We start from the raw sequence: 17,787 nt of genomic DNA on the forward strand, positions 1-17,787 counted from the left end.
GAAACAACATCGCTGCTTGAGTCGCGGAGCTCAATGAGGTTAGGCCTAAGTGGTGAATAACGGGGCGAGATATTAGAGATATCTGTTATTAGAGAGCAGTGCACATGCAGCAAGTCCACTTCAGAGTGTGAACAGCATCATTTGGCTGTGTCAAAATGTGTCTTTAAAAAAACAAATAATGTACTGTGAGGTCTGGTGAAAAATGGGGAGATGGTGATGGAGCAGTGATGGTGAAAACTGGAGGAAATGAACGTTCAAAGATGTCGGAAAAGTGTGCAAATAGTGTGCAAATAGTCAAAACCGTAACCGCGGTTGTGAAAAAATTATAAGAACAAAAGTCACATTTTGTTTTAATACCGATAGTGCGTGTCCAGTTGTACCTTTACATGTCTATTTATTTTAATGCATAGACAAGCAGTTTTCACTCGTCTCCATCAGTCAATAGCTGATAACTAATAAGCTGGCAACAAGTTCTCATGTGGAGTCTGGTTCCTCACAAGGTTTCTTCCTCATATCTTCTCTTTCATTACTCTCATCGCCTCTGGTTGCTTATTAATGATCAATTTAAATCCTAAATGTATACATTTCTGTAGAGCTGTCTATTCATTAAAGCGCCATACAAATATAATTGAACTGAATAGAGACCAAGCTGAACTTTCTGAAAATGAGCCTAATAACCACGTTGTGTTTGATAACCAATCAGATAAACCATTTGATTCACCAGAAACGAATCTGGCACGCAGAAAGAAAGCGCATGTGGACACCTACATTAACCTCTAAAGACTTGTTTTCCTCCTTTACTTGGACTAAAATGGAACTCACCAATAGCCGCTTTTACAAGGCAGGTTTCAGACTCGCTGGAATAAGTGCTATAGCCAGCAGCGTTCACGGCCTTCACTCTGAACACGCAGGTGTCTCCCGTTTTCAGCCCGTGACAAACAAACCTACAAATCAAAGTTCCGACTCAAATATACATCCTAATTTAATGGAACAACTTGTAATAAATATGCAAGAAGATATATAAAACTGCAGACTCACCTGGTGTCTTTGACCGGCTTGTTATTGCACGGCACCCACACATTGCTACCCACGACGCTGACTTCCACGTAATAACGCACAAGTTCTCTGGACTCTTTAGAAGCTTTCCAGGTCACCACAACAGACGAGGATGTGTTCCTGATGGGCACGATAGGGCCTGGTGCTGAGGGCAGGTCTGAAACAGTTGGACTGAAGAGTGAGGGCAGATAAAGACGACCCAAACAACATTCGGGTCCAAAAACGAATTAAAAGTCCACTAGCTCACTACCGATAACAAATAAGGCAATATAAATAAAATACAGATAAGATAATGCCAATTAACACTATAAGATGAGACCCAATAGTAATTAACACTGTAAGCATAAGCATCATGTACTGTACAGAACATGTAATAACGTTAATTGCCGATCAAAGGTATACAAATAAAGCTGATGGGTTATGAACAAGATATTTATGTATATTTAAATGTTAATCAAGGATTAAGGATGTAAATAACATAGATATTTAAAAAAACCATTCCTGGTAAAAGCATTCCTGTTGGTGAACTCAGGAATCTGTGGTATTAGTAGAAACACAGATGAGGCATGCTGACATACAGGACAATATCCTAAATAAATAACTCAGTGTGGATATCAGCGCAGCAAAGGTTCGTGACATTAAGGTCGAATCGTACTCTTACCCAATCTGTCGCCGACCGTCGTGGCTCCGGTTTCCTCAGACGGCTCGCTCACACCTGCGGAGTTGCAGCAACGCACGCGGAAGGTGTAGGATTTGCCCTCAGCCAAGTCAAAAAGGGCAAAGCGAGGTGACTTTGCTGGCATCCCAGTGTTCACCCTCTGCCAGGTGTCGGTGCCAACCATACACTGTGAATGAACAAACAGTACATCCAGTCACAGTGTTAGAACTGGGTCAAGGTTGTGTTCAATCTCCCAGCAGAACAATTCTCATATAGCAGTTCTTAGTGTATTTCTTGTCAGTGTGAATTACTGACGATGGAGAGATTCAAGAAAAATTGAGGGAAACGGATTTGAAAGATATTTGAAACCAGCGTCTTTGCTAGTTAGCTTTGTTTGAGAATAAAGAAAAGGTTTTTCCTGTTGTTTATCGTCACGATTCTTAATCAGGGGTCTCGGAGCAGAGTCAAAGGGTCTGTGATCCCTGTATTTTGTTAAATCTTCATCCACCTCAATAACTCATTAACAAGTAGGTCTATAAATAATGGCGATTTAAATCTAATGAAAACGATATCACATACATTCTTAAATAACAGATTATTTTACTTACTTAAATAAAAAAAAAGCCTAATATATAAATGGATGGATTATGTTTAGAATATAAGTAAGTATTCTGTGGATCTGTGGATTTTTCTTCGCATATAAAGGTATATTGAATGGTGATGATTTACGCTATCATAACATGTTACATAAAACTTTTATTATTATTATTATTACCGGGCAAATAATGGCAAAAAGATTTTTAAAAAATGCAATTTTGTCACAGATGCTCGTTCTGCTTTCACGGCACTTCACTGTGATTCGGTCTGGTAACCTTTATATTAGGGTAACTTTATACAGCTGTAAAAATGATCCTTCCTTTGATAAACAAATTAACGGATTCATAGAAACGTAGGGACTTCGTATCTGTCGTTATGATCGGAAAGTGAGAGTGCAGGCCATGGCATGTCCTTTTTATATATTTGCTCACCTTCTCCACATAATACATAACTCCTTCATGTCCTCTCTGCACAGGAGGATTCCAGCTGAGCACCACATAGCTCTTAGTGGCCTCAGTCACAGCTAGATCAGTAGCAGGCCCAGGGATTACACCGACTGACAGAGAGAGAGAGAGAGAGAGAGAGAGAGAGAGAGAGAGAGAGAGAGAGAGAGAGAGAGAGAGAGAGAGAGAGAGTAATGTCCTTAATAACCTCTATTCTTGTTGAAATTGCTTTTATGTGTATTGTAGATCTCTCTGACTATAACAAACACAAGAAAGCAAATGTCTACAGTATACACACATATTACATATTATTGATTAGATTAGTTCTTACCTGTGGGATCTTCCTCAGTAAATTTGATCATACCGGTCCATGGAGCAGAAATACCAGCTAATGTAAAGAGTAATAAGAAAGAAATACAATTCAATACATCAATCTATATAGCACTGAACCCAAAAAATAGTGTAAAGAAAAAACATCTCTCACCTCTGAGACGGGCCCGGTCAGCCGGGTCCATGGCAACTACAGGGTCAGAGACACGAGAAGGGCGACTCACCCCGGCCAGGTTCAGAGCGCTCACTCGGAAAATGTAAGTGCGTCCCTCTATGAGCCCGGTTACTGGAAAACGGGCATATTTTACTGGAGTGTCATTACACTGGCTCCAGTGATGAGTGCCAACCTCACACCTGCAAACAGCACGTTAATTATTTTCTACGTTAAAAGCATTTTATAAAACCTTACCACCGAATTACACCCTGTCGACATTCGACTCTGCAATGATCCATTATGTTTCCATGAAATAAATCAACTAAACTAGTGCCTGAAACACACCTCTTCTCTTCCTCACTAATTGCACCACAGTATTTTGCAATTGTCTTTGATTTATATGAACAACAAGCAAACCAGACTTCCTGTATTATAATTCGATGAGATGTTAATCCCATTAATGTCAAAATATTGCATACGGGGGATAATAATGATGCAAATGTTTCTATTTCGTAGTTGTAAAATGTCCTGTCTTTTTTTATTTAGATTATTTGGAAATGAAAACCAACAAGTAATAATGAAAAAGAATCTTATTTCCAGGCTATCGACACTTTTATAAGAAAGTTTTCTACCCAAACACTTTGTGAAGTGTACACTTTGTGTTATTCTTATAGGTCATTACTAAGCCTCAATATTTTTTGACTGTCTCTCTAGATCATTGTGCACTTGCCTTGCCTAGCCCATGTTGTTTACTGATTCTGCACCATTGCCACAGACTTCATTAAACTGCCAAGCCTGCACTTGTATCCGTCTGTGTGTGTGTGTGTGTGTGTGTGTGTGTGTGTGTGTGTGTGTACGTACTGACATACAGTTTCCCCTCGGAGCTTAATAAAGCACTCTAATCCTACAGAAGTCACATTTCTATTATAGAACTGCTGAAAAGTCTTTACATTAAAAAAGAGGGTAATTATTTATATCTTTCCTAATCACTGGGATGGCTTTTATTAATACCTTTATGTCTAGTTTACTTGGAAAAGCACATGTCTTTACTCTATAAAAATATGAAAAATATACATTTAAAGTGCAAAAGCTGGATCACTGACAGTTCTATCACTGCAACAAATAAACATTCGATCTCATATTAATCGTTCTAACAGACCTTTCCCACATTTATCTATCAAAGAAGTTGTGCTCCTTCACATCCTCCCACAATAACCTTTAGACAAGCCTGATCCGGGGGGCTTAATCGTTTCCTGAAACGTGTCTGACTCACTTCATGCAGTTGGACTTGCTCACACACACTGACCTGTCTATAAAGTAGCCCAGGATGGGGCTGCTGCCCTCGACCGCAGGCTGTTTCCAGGTCACCACCACATAATCCTTATTCGCATCCTGACACCTTACATCCAGAGGGGCAACAGGGACCCCTTCAACCTCCACGTCATCATCTGACAAACAAACACATATGCACGTTTACTTGTTGTTGTCACTACATGTGATAAAGTCGTACAGCAGTTTGACAGATAATCTTTCACTGCAAACCTTTTGGTGACTTCAGCTTTAAAGGTGCCCTTCCACACAAAACCGTTTTTACTTGTATTTTTTGATATGTGTTAGGTCCTTATTTGTTTGTGTTGTATAGGGAATGTGAAAACGAACTGTTACCTCCGCGGGGAGTTCTAGCCACTTAAAAGAAATAAGTGGAGAAATCAGATCAGTTGGAAAAGCTGGTCAGTCTGACGTCATAATGATTGAGTTCATTACTATTCATGAGCTCTCCCACTTGAGACTACGCCCCCAGAATTCGTGTAACTCAGTGAGTTTCCTATACAGCAAGGATGGCCGAACGTCAACGGGCTCGTGAAGAAGACATTCTGCCGCAATTCAAGATGATTGTAAACAAAGTTCCTCTAGCCTAGGCTACTTATTGTGCTGGGTGAATGAATAGACATGCTCTCATATCCTAGCGGTTAGCCAATCGGAGCCAAGCAGCATAGCTCATTGAATATTAATGAGAACCGGTGCAAATCAGGCTGAGTCTTCCTGCAGGCTTTCTGTACCACACTAGAATGGCTTGAAACAAGGAAACCAAGGCATTTTTTCCACAAAAAATGTTACAGAGTACATGGTAAACTTCAGATATTACCACAAAAGTAATGAAATACGTGTGGCAGGGCACCTTTAAAGACAGAAATGGAGACAAGAAACCTCTCATAAATCTAGCGCTTCCTTCAAAAATCAAAATCGAATACATTTCAGCTGATTAGTATTCTTTATATTCATTTTTATCCGTGTATAGAAAATTGTAAATGTGTGGCAGCCTAGGAAAAAAACAAAACGTTTTTTTTAACCATTCTAAAAGTCACTCAGAGATCTGCAATGATCACATGTAGATAAGGTGCCAGTTTAATAAACGTCTATAGACTCGGAATACAGACTCGATGGAAATCGATAGCAGTGTGTCGGTGACTTCAGGGTAGCGTTGGAATAAAATCTTAAAAATTTCAGCTTTCAAAACATTATAAAGTAGAAGATGTGAACATTTCACCAGGCCACCAGATATATATATATATCTATACACCTTCATGTTTTAAAATGGTTATGAGGCTGTATACAATAACACTGTCATGGTTGAAGCACCTGCCTCGTCCTCCGATCGCCACCAGAGAGAACCGTATTAGCTTTTCTGGACTGCATTTCCCATAAGCCACATACCGGGACTACACCGCTACCTGCTGCCAATTACCCAGCACCTATTTAAGGCAAACTTGAACTTGTCTCCAATGCGAAGTCTTGATTTGCTATGGCTGTCTTACTGAGCGTTTCCTATTTGTTTCTGTTTCCGGTTCTGTGATTTGTTTCTGTATTTTGCCTTACGACTGTTTTCCGCCCGCCCTGATCTTCTGCCTGTTTCTGACCACGTCTTTGCCTTGCCTACTCTGTTTTATTTGCTGTTATCGAATCCTGCCTGTGGTTTACGAGATTGTTATAATAAAGCTGCAAATGGATCCTCAGTCTTATGACTCGTCGTTACAAACACATTGGTGCCCTCTGTCATGAAACGGGTTCCTTTGAGAGGAACAAACTTCAGACCCAAATGCACTGATAGACGATAGACAGGGGGTTATTAAAATAATATTAAAATCAGAATGCACGGGAAAACATTAGGGGAAAAAACTAAAAACTAGCAACTTTAATACAAAAAAGATACAGAAGCCAAAAATACAAAACAATGAACACCGAGTATCAAACGACACACAATGACAAGGACAAGCTAACAAACAACACACACAAGACACCTGTATACATTAGGCTAAGGATCGGGGGAGACAAACACACATAAGAACACAATACAAACAAAAACACATGGCACAAGACACACACTGCTGGAACGCCCCATATTGTCACCCCAATACAGTGTTGTGCTGATTGTTGTTGCCTCATGATATTGCTTGATGCTGACTCAAATAGCAAGATCCACCTTAACGGATGGTTAATCCTAGGTGATTGTAAACAATTAATCCTGACTGTTTCACACTGTACATTAATAAACCCTCTCTTAACCTTCTTATTCGCGTGTTCGTGGCATCAACAACCATGACTGGATCATCAGTGTGGAAAAACTGTTGCCACATAAATACCCTTTGTTTAAATCTCCTGAGAAGCACAAAAGCAAGATGACAAAGACCCAAAATTATTGTGACTGTACAGAGCATGCAATGTACAGTATGATGTACTGTTCAGTTGCTGATTGGTTGTCTGTTGCTGGGCAACTAGCTGTAATATATTAACACCTCATCATTTCACACTGTACACGTTTAGCAGCGGGATGCAGGGCTAATACTGAAATACTCAGAGCAGGACTTCATACAATTCTTAACAAGTGTGAAGTGTTACTCTGCCCCTAGGTTAAAATGCATTTTACATACAACTTACTATACACTGAAACCATTGATTGTATCCAATGAACTTTACACCTGAATATGAATAAGATACCATTAATGATACAAGTGGAACCTTATAAAGTGTCGTGGTTAACAGTGAGCTTTACCTCGAACGAACACGAAAGCCGAGTAGGAGTCGAAGCCTGACTTGGTGTTGATGCGCAGAGTGTAAAGTCCCTCATCCTCCTTGTTGAGGTGGATGAGAGTGAGCGTGGCTCGCTGGCCACTCCACTGCATCTGCACCCATCTGGATGGTTCCAGAACAACACCTAATTAAATAGATACGTTAAAATGATGTGACCGATAACGATGGAGTGGAACAGAATCAGAGGTTAGACTTAGCAACATACAGTAATTACTAATTCATTTAGCATACGTACTTCCCTACACTGGGAATGTTCGTAGCCTACAAGAGCTCCTACGTGTATATATAAGAAGATTCATTAACGTGAACCTTCACTAACGTGCGTTTATTCCCTACACGTCGTACTGTGTATAACTGTGTGTGTAACAAATAACATTTATCAGTATTATCGGCATGGCGATTTCGACACACATTTTACAGGCATTATACAGGCATTATACAGGCATTACACAGGCACTGCTTATTATTTCAGTTACACACAGATGTCCTTGACATTTTGTGAAACTCGTTGCATATTATTGACTGAGCAATCTAAAAGGAGAGAAAGGAGAAAGATTTGGTCTGTGTCTATGTTAGCTGCAGTGGCTGATCTGCATTACTGGAAAAATTTGTTTAAGTTGTATATAATGTCGTTTTTTACTCTGTGACATTTTAAGAAGTTTTGCCGGTGCCTACTGTCATGAATTTGTGTCACGTATATACTTGCTATGTTAAGGCTGATTTACATTTATCAAATCTAGAAGGAATTTTAGCTTCCTAAGTAGTCGTGGCCTAATGGTTAGAGAGTCTGACTCGTAATCCTAAGGTTGTTGGTTCGAGTCTCGTGCCAGCCACGACTGAGGTGCCTTGAGCAAGGCACCGAATGGGTCAAATGCAGAGAACAAATTCTGAGTATGGGTCACCGTACCTAGCCGTATGTCACTTCACTTTCATCAAGTACTGTATTGACCCGGCCGACTAGGGGCAAGATTTTCATAGAAAAGTTCCAAATAATCCAAAACATCTCACACTGAATTACAACAGTATAGTGACTCATTTGATATCGAGTGTCTACCCACCGTTCCTGTACCACAGCACCTCAGGCTGATAGCGCTTCACAGTGGGATAGATGATGACAGTGCAGCCCAAACTCATGGTCTCTCCTTCCCGGCCGAAAGCCACTCCGAACTTATCGATAATGGAGGTCCGGAAGGTGACGCCATACTCAGGACTGAAACCATCTTAGCAGAGGAAGACAGCTAAGAATTAGACCTTTAAAGTGGAAGATGTTTGGTGTATATGTTTAGTTGAAGAACTACACCATGTCCAGTAAGTGTAATAAACACTATAATAAACATTTTGCATAAATGATTCAAATCTAGAAACCTACGGGGTCTTTCAGTCACTTCTCCATCTTTAAATCCTGTAAAAGACGAAAGTAAACAGACCTCAGATCTCAGTTCTGTAATAATAAATAACTTACATTTACTGGAATCGAAACAGTTGCCAACACAACATTAGTGAGGAATAATAAGACTATTCATAGATACATTTTATATAAGATAAAATAAAAAAAAGAAGACAAACAGAAAAAAAATAATTAAATAATATGAAAAAGAAAGGGGGCACGGTGGCTTAGTGGTTAGCACGTTCGCCTCACACCACCAGGGTCGGGGGTTCGATTCCCGCCTCCGCCTTGAGTGTATGGAGTTTGCATGTTCTCCCCATGCCTCGGGGGTTTCCTCCGGGTACTCCGGTTTCCTCCCCCGGTCCAAAGACATGCATGGTAGGTTGATTGGCATTTCTGGAAAATTGTCCGTAGTGTGTGAGTGAATGAGTGAATGAGAGTGTGTGTGTGTGCCCTGCGATGGGTTGGCACTCCGTCCAGGGTGTATCCTGCCTTGATGCCTGATGACGCCTGAGATAGGCACAGGCTCCACGTGACCCGAGAAGTTCGGATAAGCGGTAGAAAATGAATGAATGAATATGAAAAAGAAATAAAAAGAAATCCTCTCAACTCACATTCAGGCATCTCTGCAATAGATGGATAAGCTACCATACCATCAACACCACTACACCAGTCCCGATATTATCTCCCAGTCAAACCATGAGTCACGTTAGTCCAAGGACAAATGTACCCTCTTAGCCAGCTGTTAACTAAGGGCCCCATATTTTCCCAAATGCATTAGCAGAACCACTTAATAAAAGTCTAATCTTCTCCAATTAAATAAAAAAATGTATCTCTAATCCGTCGAGAAAGAGAGGAAAGTTTTTGGTGATTTCCAACCAATCCGTATTAGTCTTCTAGCAAGTAGACGAGCAAAGGCCAGGAATCATTTCCTGTTTTAAGGCTTTAAAACACAGAATAAAAGGTTTTCATTTTTGCTTAAGATTCTCCAGGAAATAAAAATGCACAGCTCTTCTAAGGATGTTTAAGCACTGTATTTCAGCCCTAACATGACAAACATGACACTGAATTATTCTGTACAGAAACCCAAGCAAGTGACCTCTGAAAGCAGGGAGCTAACAGCCTAAAATAGAATAGTCTGAGAAGGGGTCAGCTGGCTGTTCTGCTCCAAATATACTTCACTCAAATGCCTGCCTGCTCCACACAAGTCCATATTAAAAAGAATTAGTTGCACTGTGGGAAATAAGGCATTAGAGTATGGAAATGATCCACCATACAATACAGTTAAAGCTCACTCAAAATAATAAAAAGGAGAAGAATCGGGTAAGAAGATGTTTCAGAAAAGTACAATGTGGAATGAATTAAATATAAATAAGTAAAACAATTCAATTTAATTTGGTATCCTGGTCAGGGTCATGGTGGATCAGGAGGTTATGCCAGAAACCCTAAGTAGGAAGATGCTCTGTATGAGATGCCAATCCATCACAGACCACCACACACACACACACACACACACACACACACACACACACACACACACACACACACACACACACACACACAGATACATACACACATACAGACACACACATACACACACAGTCACTCACACACACAAACACAAAGTCTCTCTCTCTCTCTCTCTCTCTCTCTCTCTCTCTCTCTCTCACACACACACACACACACACACACACACACACACACACACACACACACACACACACACACACACACACACACACACATTCTTCACACCCCAGGCAATTTACAGTCATAAAACTAATTTTATGAAGAATATGATTTACAAAACCTGATTTTAATATTTTTTTTTCATAAACAATGTACTGAATATAACATACAGACTATGATGCAGGATTGTTTATCAAAACATGTAGCAAATCCATGTCACCTTGCCCTATGTAGGTAATTCTTGATAATAATACAGAGAATTAGATTTTCCTGAAGTGCTCGTCTCATCTTTGTGTCGAGGACAACTGCAATAAAACCATATAACCTAAAAAATAAACAAAAAAAACAAAACAAAAACAAAACTAATGTTCTAGATGTGTGCACCTACTTTTAATGATGACCGAGGCAAAGGCAGAGCTCTCTCCTTTCACATTGAGTGCTGAGATGCGGTATTCAGCCGTGTCGTTGAACTCACAGCTGTAATGCAATAATAAGATGAATTTGACTCCAAATAAACACATCCATATTGTCCGTCACAACACGTATGCGTTCCACACCAAAGTCAAAGTAACTAAAAAGTCATAAGGTTTATAAACAAGAGACGAGTGACACAAGACTCTTACTTTTTAATCTCCAGTGAGTGCATGTTGTAATTGCTTTCTGCAGTGTACTTCTCAGCGTGAGCCTTGGCATCGATGAGCACATTATTTTTGTACCTGATCACAGAGGAGGAAAAACAGAAAGCATGTTTTTATCCTCATTGCAAAAAATATAGCTTTGCATGTAAAGATATCTTTAATATTGTCCTCTAATGTCTTAAGCAAATATTGTTACTAAACTCGTAAAGTTTAGGCTTAAAATGCTTTGGTTCTATTGGCACGAAATCGAAGGTGAAAGTGATTGCAAGTGTAGAGAACTTATGTTATAAAGTGCAAGGCAAACAAAAAACAACTAAAATGAAATCAAGGGGGAAAAATAAGAATCCTGAAATCTAAGGAAGAGGCTGTGACACATGATATGATATGATGGACATGACACATCACAAATCACCACGGCAACAGCAACGACGATCAAACACGAGACTTTTATGGGGATGCTAATTAGAGGTATCACATGAGTGATTAGTAATTTGACATGGGCATGTGACATGCTGGGGCTGCTGGGTAATATAGCTGTTTATTTGAAAAAAAAAACCCAAAATGATCTGCCAACAAAATATAACTATATATATTATAACTAGTAAATATGTTTAGCAAAGTGGCCTTGGATTCCTTAGCCAATAATCTCACAATAAGAAAATACCTGACAATGTTTCCTTTACCCAAGATTCTTCACTTGCTAAGATTTTTTGCTGTGCTTTTTCTTTTTTATGATCTATATATAAAAAACTTACATATGAAGTTAGGGCATTTAAATATTTAGAGCTTAGAACTTAGAACCGGTTCTAAGCTCAATTTCTTTATGAAAAACTACACTTTTATAAATTCTTTTAATAGAATCATATTTCCTTTGGCATGTTTATACATAACTGTTGTTTACATGGATATGAAATCAATAGTTATGCCACAAGCTGAAAGAAACATTCAGGGTAAGCAATGAACACAGAACACGAGGCCTCACCAGGCCACGCGAGGTTTAGGCCAGCCAGCCACGGTGCAGTGTAGAGTCACACTCTTTCCCTCCCACACAGTCTGACCACGCGGCTTCACAATGAACTCCGGAGGATGAGCCAGATTGTCCGTGTTCAGCTTCCTCTGGAACTCGTGCTTTTCATGAATCTGTAATAAGAAGCAGAATAAACAGTATGAGTATGAGGCATCTTCGCTCAACTTACAGCGCACCAGTATGAGAAAACTATAAACACAGGACTAGTGTAATCAACTATTATAAATCTTGTGTTTCTCTCAGAGGTGGGAGTCACGTGCAAGTCACAAGTACTGTAAGTCTCAAGTCATGAATGTCAAGTCAAAGTCAAGTTGAGTCTTTTTTAATATTTTTCAAGCAAGTCTCAAATTTGCGACTTAAGTCTGACTCGATTCAAGTCGAGTCCCCCATCTCTGAGTCATTTAACTCAAGTCCGAGTCAAGTCTCAAGTCATGAATGTCAAGTCAAAGTCAGGTCGAGTCTTTTTAATATTTGTCAAGCAAGTCTCAAGTCTCAAATTTGCGACTTAAGTCTGACTCGAGTCAAATTCGAACAGAATTCACATGAATTAGTGAGGCTGGTGAAGCCACCAAAGATCACATGCTGTCTGTTTGACATTTTATATGATAGAAAAGTGAAAAGTGAATGTTTTTTTTATATATATATAAACTGACTGCGGCACAGGAGCAATGGGGATATTTTGACCTTGGTGTCTGATTTCTAATTGAATGAATTGAGCTAACGTGCATTTTGCCGTGACATTTAGCTCCCAACCTTGGGGTAACCATGGACAATCATCTGTCCTTTTCCTCTCATGTTGCTAATGTGATACGCTCATGTTGGTTCCTTCTCAACAACATTACAAGGCCATTTTTGTCCACACAGGCTGCTCAGGTACTTGTTCAGTCTCTTGTCATTTCAAGACTGGATTGCTGCAACGCACTGCTGGCAGGTCTACCTCCTCTGCAATTTGTCCTCTGCAAATGATCCAAAATGCAGCTGCCCGGCTTGTTATCAACATGCCTTAGTTCTCGCATACCACCCCGCCGCTGCGATCCCTCCACTGGCTTCCAGTAGCTGCACGCATCAGATTCAAAACACTGATGCTGGCCTACAAAGCCAAACATGGACCAGCTCCCTCTTACCTCAAAGCCCTCATCATTCCTCGCACTACACCCCACAACCTCCGATCTACCAGCACTGCTCGACTGGTTCCACCATCTCTCAGGGTAAGAGGCAAGTATACAATAAGACTCTTTTCTGTTCTGGCACCGAGGTGGCACTGGCTATTTTCAAACAATGGTTGAAGACCTACTTATTCATGAAACGCTTTAACTAGCAATTCTCTCCTTATTTGTTGCATATATGTTTATAAAAATAAATAAATAAATAAATAACTTTGATCAATGTTTTAGACTCATGGTATCTTAAGTACATTATGTAACCTAGTGAACCAGAGTTAATGTATCCAATGATAGGGACTTAAGCACTTCTGTATGTCGCTCTGGATAAGGGCTTCTGCCAAATGCTGTAAATGTAAATGTACTGTAAGCTACCCAACAACCTGATTCATTCATGGTGTAGAAATCACTATTAGCTAGCAACGATTTGAACATCTTTATGCAGAACACAGCGTTTGTTAAACTTCCTGCTTGATCACATGATCACAGGCAGATAGCATAAACAAGATCTATCAATTAATAAAAACTCTGGCTCTTAAATGGTTCTCTTAGAGGATCTATGATTTTATGAAGAAACGTAACATTTGTGAAACGTTCCCATTGCATAAGAGGTCCTTTGTAACTTTGTAGCAGAAAAATGTAATTTAAGGCACTAAAAAAACCAGATTCTTTTAAATAACCATTCACTGAAAATTTCACTGGGGAACCAAAAACGGTTCCTCAATGGCGTCACTGAGGGAAAAACCCCTTTTTGGTTCTTAATGACAGCTTGTGTAACAACAGAAAGGCAACAACACAACACAACACAAAGACTGTCAGCTACAACGAATCTGCTTCAGAACAAATACAGAAGTATGACCTTCTTGGTAAGGTTGAGTTTTTCTGCAGACTCCCTCATGGTTGTGCTGCGGCTCTTCTTCACCAGTTTCAGCTGGTACTCAGAGTCTCTGGAGAAGAGGTTCTTCATGACCACGTAGCCCAGACCTTCCTCCTTCACGGCCTCTTGGCTGTCCATCAGATCCTGTGTGGCTAAATAACTGATGAAAGAAATTCGATTGGCTTAATGGTGGACAATACAAGCTCAGATCATTTCATTTTAACAGTCCAAGAAGCGAATCGATCCGAATCCACCACAAACTAACAAATGATCTTTTACAAAAGCTACTGTGACCCTGGAGATGATCTGGTAGGTTTACAAATAACCCTAATACATTGTTTGGTACATTTGAAAGAATCCAGCCAGTATTCAATGTTTGGAAGAGGAAAAAACGAATGAATACGTAAGAAAGCTACCTGGTTTTACAAACAGGAACCACGTATCCAATAACACTCTCCTCTTTGTCCAGTGCCAGGCAGGCGCACTTGTGTTCCTTGGTGTACGAAGTCTTTTTTTCCTCTTGCTTCTTACTTGCAGACTTCTCCCTAAAGCAAAAAAAAAAATCCAACAGAAGTCACAGTACAAGCAGCAGAGAGTAAACAAGTTTACTATTATTTACTGTTATTTACTATCAAGTGTAATACTCCTGAACTTGCATTGATAAAGAATAGCAGCCTGAGTTACGGACCTGAACGTAGAGCTCAATTTCTTCTCCTGCTTCTTCCTTGAAGTATGAACCCTAAACACATTGAGCAACAGCAGTCACACCACAAGAAAGTTTTATTTCTCATCAAATCTATTATCCTTGTGTTTGTTCTGATTAAGAAATCCATGCTAACCCGGAGATGGAGCTCAGCTTCTTTTCCTGCTTTTTGCTTGAAGTTTGCACCCTAAAAAAAAATAAAAAATCATAACACAAATTTACAGAGTATGATAAAACCAAAACCAGCAGTGTTTTCTTTTACTGGTTTCAACAATACGCAATAATGTTACAGTTCCTGCAGCTTGGATGGAATGAAAAGATTAATGTTACTTGATGATTTTGTTTAGTGTGTTAATGAAAGCTTAAATGGGATTAGATACTGATCTATACTGTAGTTATGCAAAAGCAAAACTGTTAAACATTTAAAAATACCAAACTATGTGAAGCACAGGGATAAAACCTGCATTACATTGCATTGCTATAATACAATGTAAAATGTTATTGGGCCTGATTTGTCTTTTAGCAAAGTTGTACATAAATGCTTTCCCTCCAGATTAGTTACCGGGTTCGCAGGACAGCCGATTTACATCGCCCACAAAAGTGACACCCACAAATCTCCTTAAAAGGCAAAGCTCACAGAGCTAAAAACCAAAATGATTACTAAACATCCAGCATGTGCTATAACTTCCAATAATACACCTCAGCTACCGTAAGCTAGATATCATGCTAGCGGCTGTTTCGTGTAACTCCATGTTCGCATCCAAATTTAGTTCTGGTGTCTGTTTCTTTGTCGAGTTTTTGTTGTTGTTGTTAATGTTGTGATTGTCATGTGAAGCCATCGTATATGGTGCTTGCTTTCATGTTTTTTTGTTGGTTTTCACCTCCAATTTCATGACGCTAGACCTATTTGTCTTTGGATCGCTTTCTTTCAAGTCATTAATACATTTTTTATTCCATTTGTCTACACAATTAAAAAAAAAAAACTATTTAAACCAAACGTCACAATCCTCATATAAAAGATCAATTACCGGTGTCATTTATAATATTTGAAGGTTGAATATAAACTTACAGAAAATCATGGGCACTCATAGGATACGAACTTGTTCCTAACTGGATTTTTATGAAGTACAAATAATAAACAAAGAATTGACAAAAAAATTGCTTGTATCTGGTTTGGTAAATAAGCATTAACTATTCAAAATAATGTTGCTACTCATTTTAAACTTTAAGGATTTATTAACTCATTAACTCACAATCCTCCTCTTTAAGCAGTTCTACACATAAAAGTTTGTTGTTTTAGCCGGAGACTGAATTGGAATTGGATGGCAGCGGCTGAATTGGATGGCAGCAGGAGATAAACCTGGAGGCATGTAAATAGTCCTGTCACATATTCCCACCTGCCAGAGGTATTATGAGCTTCCTACTGCTGACGTGCTGACAAACAGATCCTGCCGTGCACAAAGCTCTGCTATCTGGGGAGATTCATTCTTCATCCTTCAGTGTCACGATTTCTCTCTGGACTACACCGGCCTTCAGCGCTAACCTTATTACCGAGAAGGATCACAGCAATTCGAATTGTATTTATTCTCAGCATCACTTCATCTGCTATTACACCCTGCAATCGAAGCTTTTATCACAGCAGCTGATGGGATTTATATGATGAAGTTTTCCGTAATCCTGTAATAAAGACGAACCAATCCGAAAGTATACATGTCAAATGATTTTTTTTCTGGAAGTTTAAAAAAAAAAAAAAAAACAGCATCTGAGTCACTGTAAACGGAAAACATTTTAACAAAGGATGGCGATAATATCACTTTGCATCCTTGTCATTTTTACACATATTTACAATACCAACTGAGAAAATGGCTGTACAGTCGCTGTACAGTAACAGGGATCTTAAGCCTCTACGTTTCTCTCTCACGAGCTACAAATAGCCATGAGACACATTAATAACCTTGGCTTATTTTTTCAGAGAGGTTCAATTTCCTCCTCTAGTTAGGTCACGGAGAACTAAATCACTTTATTTATTGAAGGAAGCCATTTGTTAGACAAAGTCTTTTAACAGGTTAATAGCAATAAAAAATTCAGTTAAAAGAATCGGATTTGACAGTAGTACAATTTATTATCACACATTCAGCATGTGATGATCTTATAGTCATAAAAATCTTGGAAATTCAAAATGTAACTAAGAGCATCGGTTTCTGGACAGACTTAAAAGTCTTGTCCTAGTTCAGAAATCTGTTAATGCTGAATGTACTTTTAGGATATGATGCACAACGAAAAATAATGACATCAACGTATCTCAGTATCGATATCCAAGATGGACAGTAATATATTTGTCTGCAGGACAAAACTAGAGCAAAGAATGGAATATTTTTTCATCAGTATAAAATCTCTAGGCTAACACAACCCTGCAAAACTACTGTATGTGTAAGACTGTACAGATACCTAAACCGATGCCGTGGATACCCTAAAGATTATACTTTCCAAGTACGGTTTATTTCCAACTTATCTCACCTAGATAGTATATTATTATACTTAGGAACTGCTGCTGTAATCATAAATAACATGCAGCTCATACTGAGTATCCTTTCAACACACTAAGTACTGCTCAACTTTATAGTGTACACTTGTATAAGGGTAACGATTTATAGTCCCACTATCCAGTGCCAACCAAATGAGAATGGGTTCACTTTTGAGTCTGGTTTCTCTTAACGTTTCGTCCTCCTGTCGCCTGAGGACGTTTTTCCTCGCCATTGTCTCCTCTACTCTGTGACAACATGTATTATTAAAAGCTATATATAAATAAAACTCAGCCGAATTGATTTGAACTTAACCGATAGGGTCTGGTGCAGGGATTAATCAAGCATTACAGTTGCACTTCATTACAAAGAAGTTATAATGCTAATCAAAAAAACATATACCTGAAATAGAATTACATAATTACTCATAAAACTAACTCTATTCATTCGGTAGCCA

At 39.1% G+C, this 17,787-nt stretch overlaps 1 protein-coding gene across 1 annotated transcript in view; it reads right to left on the reverse strand.

Annotated features, from left to right (window-relative positions):
- The window catches only part of myom1a (myomesin 1a (skelemin)), a 32,839-nt gene that overhangs the window by 13,689 nt on the left and 1,363 nt on the right, over positions 1-17,787 (reverse strand). Inside the window, exons 3-19 of the mRNA XM_047818412.1 lie at positions 14,945-14,995; positions 14,794-14,844; positions 14,522-14,650; positions 14,088-14,265; positions 12,024-12,181; positions 11,027-11,119; positions 10,792-10,880; positions 8,697-8,729; positions 8,386-8,547; positions 7,290-7,451; positions 4,545-4,686; positions 3,239-3,438; positions 3,086-3,142; positions 2,743-2,867; positions 1,718-1,901; positions 1,039-1,213; positions 823-944 (exon numbers count right to left, since the gene is read on the reverse strand). Coding sequence (XP_047674368.1) covers positions 823-944; positions 1,039-1,213; positions 1,718-1,901; positions 2,743-2,867; positions 3,086-3,142; positions 3,239-3,438; positions 4,545-4,686; positions 7,290-7,451; positions 8,386-8,547; positions 8,697-8,729; positions 10,792-10,880; positions 11,027-11,119; positions 12,024-12,181; positions 14,088-14,265; positions 14,522-14,650; positions 14,794-14,844; positions 14,945-14,995 — 2,111 coding nt within the window. The remainder of the gene's footprint in view (positions 1-822; positions 945-1,038; positions 1,214-1,717; positions 1,902-2,742; positions 2,868-3,085; positions 3,143-3,238; positions 3,439-4,544; positions 4,687-7,289; positions 7,452-8,385; positions 8,548-8,696; positions 8,730-10,791; positions 10,881-11,026; positions 11,120-12,023; positions 12,182-14,087; positions 14,266-14,521; positions 14,651-14,793; positions 14,845-14,944; positions 14,996-17,787) is intronic.

Source organism: Tachysurus fulvidraco, chromosome 1 (genome assembly GCF_022655615.1).
Source record: "Tachysurus fulvidraco isolate hzauxx_2018 chromosome 1, HZAU_PFXX_2.0, whole genome shotgun sequence".
NCBI classification, from domain to species: domain Eukaryota; kingdom Metazoa; phylum Chordata; class Actinopteri; order Siluriformes; family Bagridae; genus Tachysurus; species Tachysurus fulvidraco.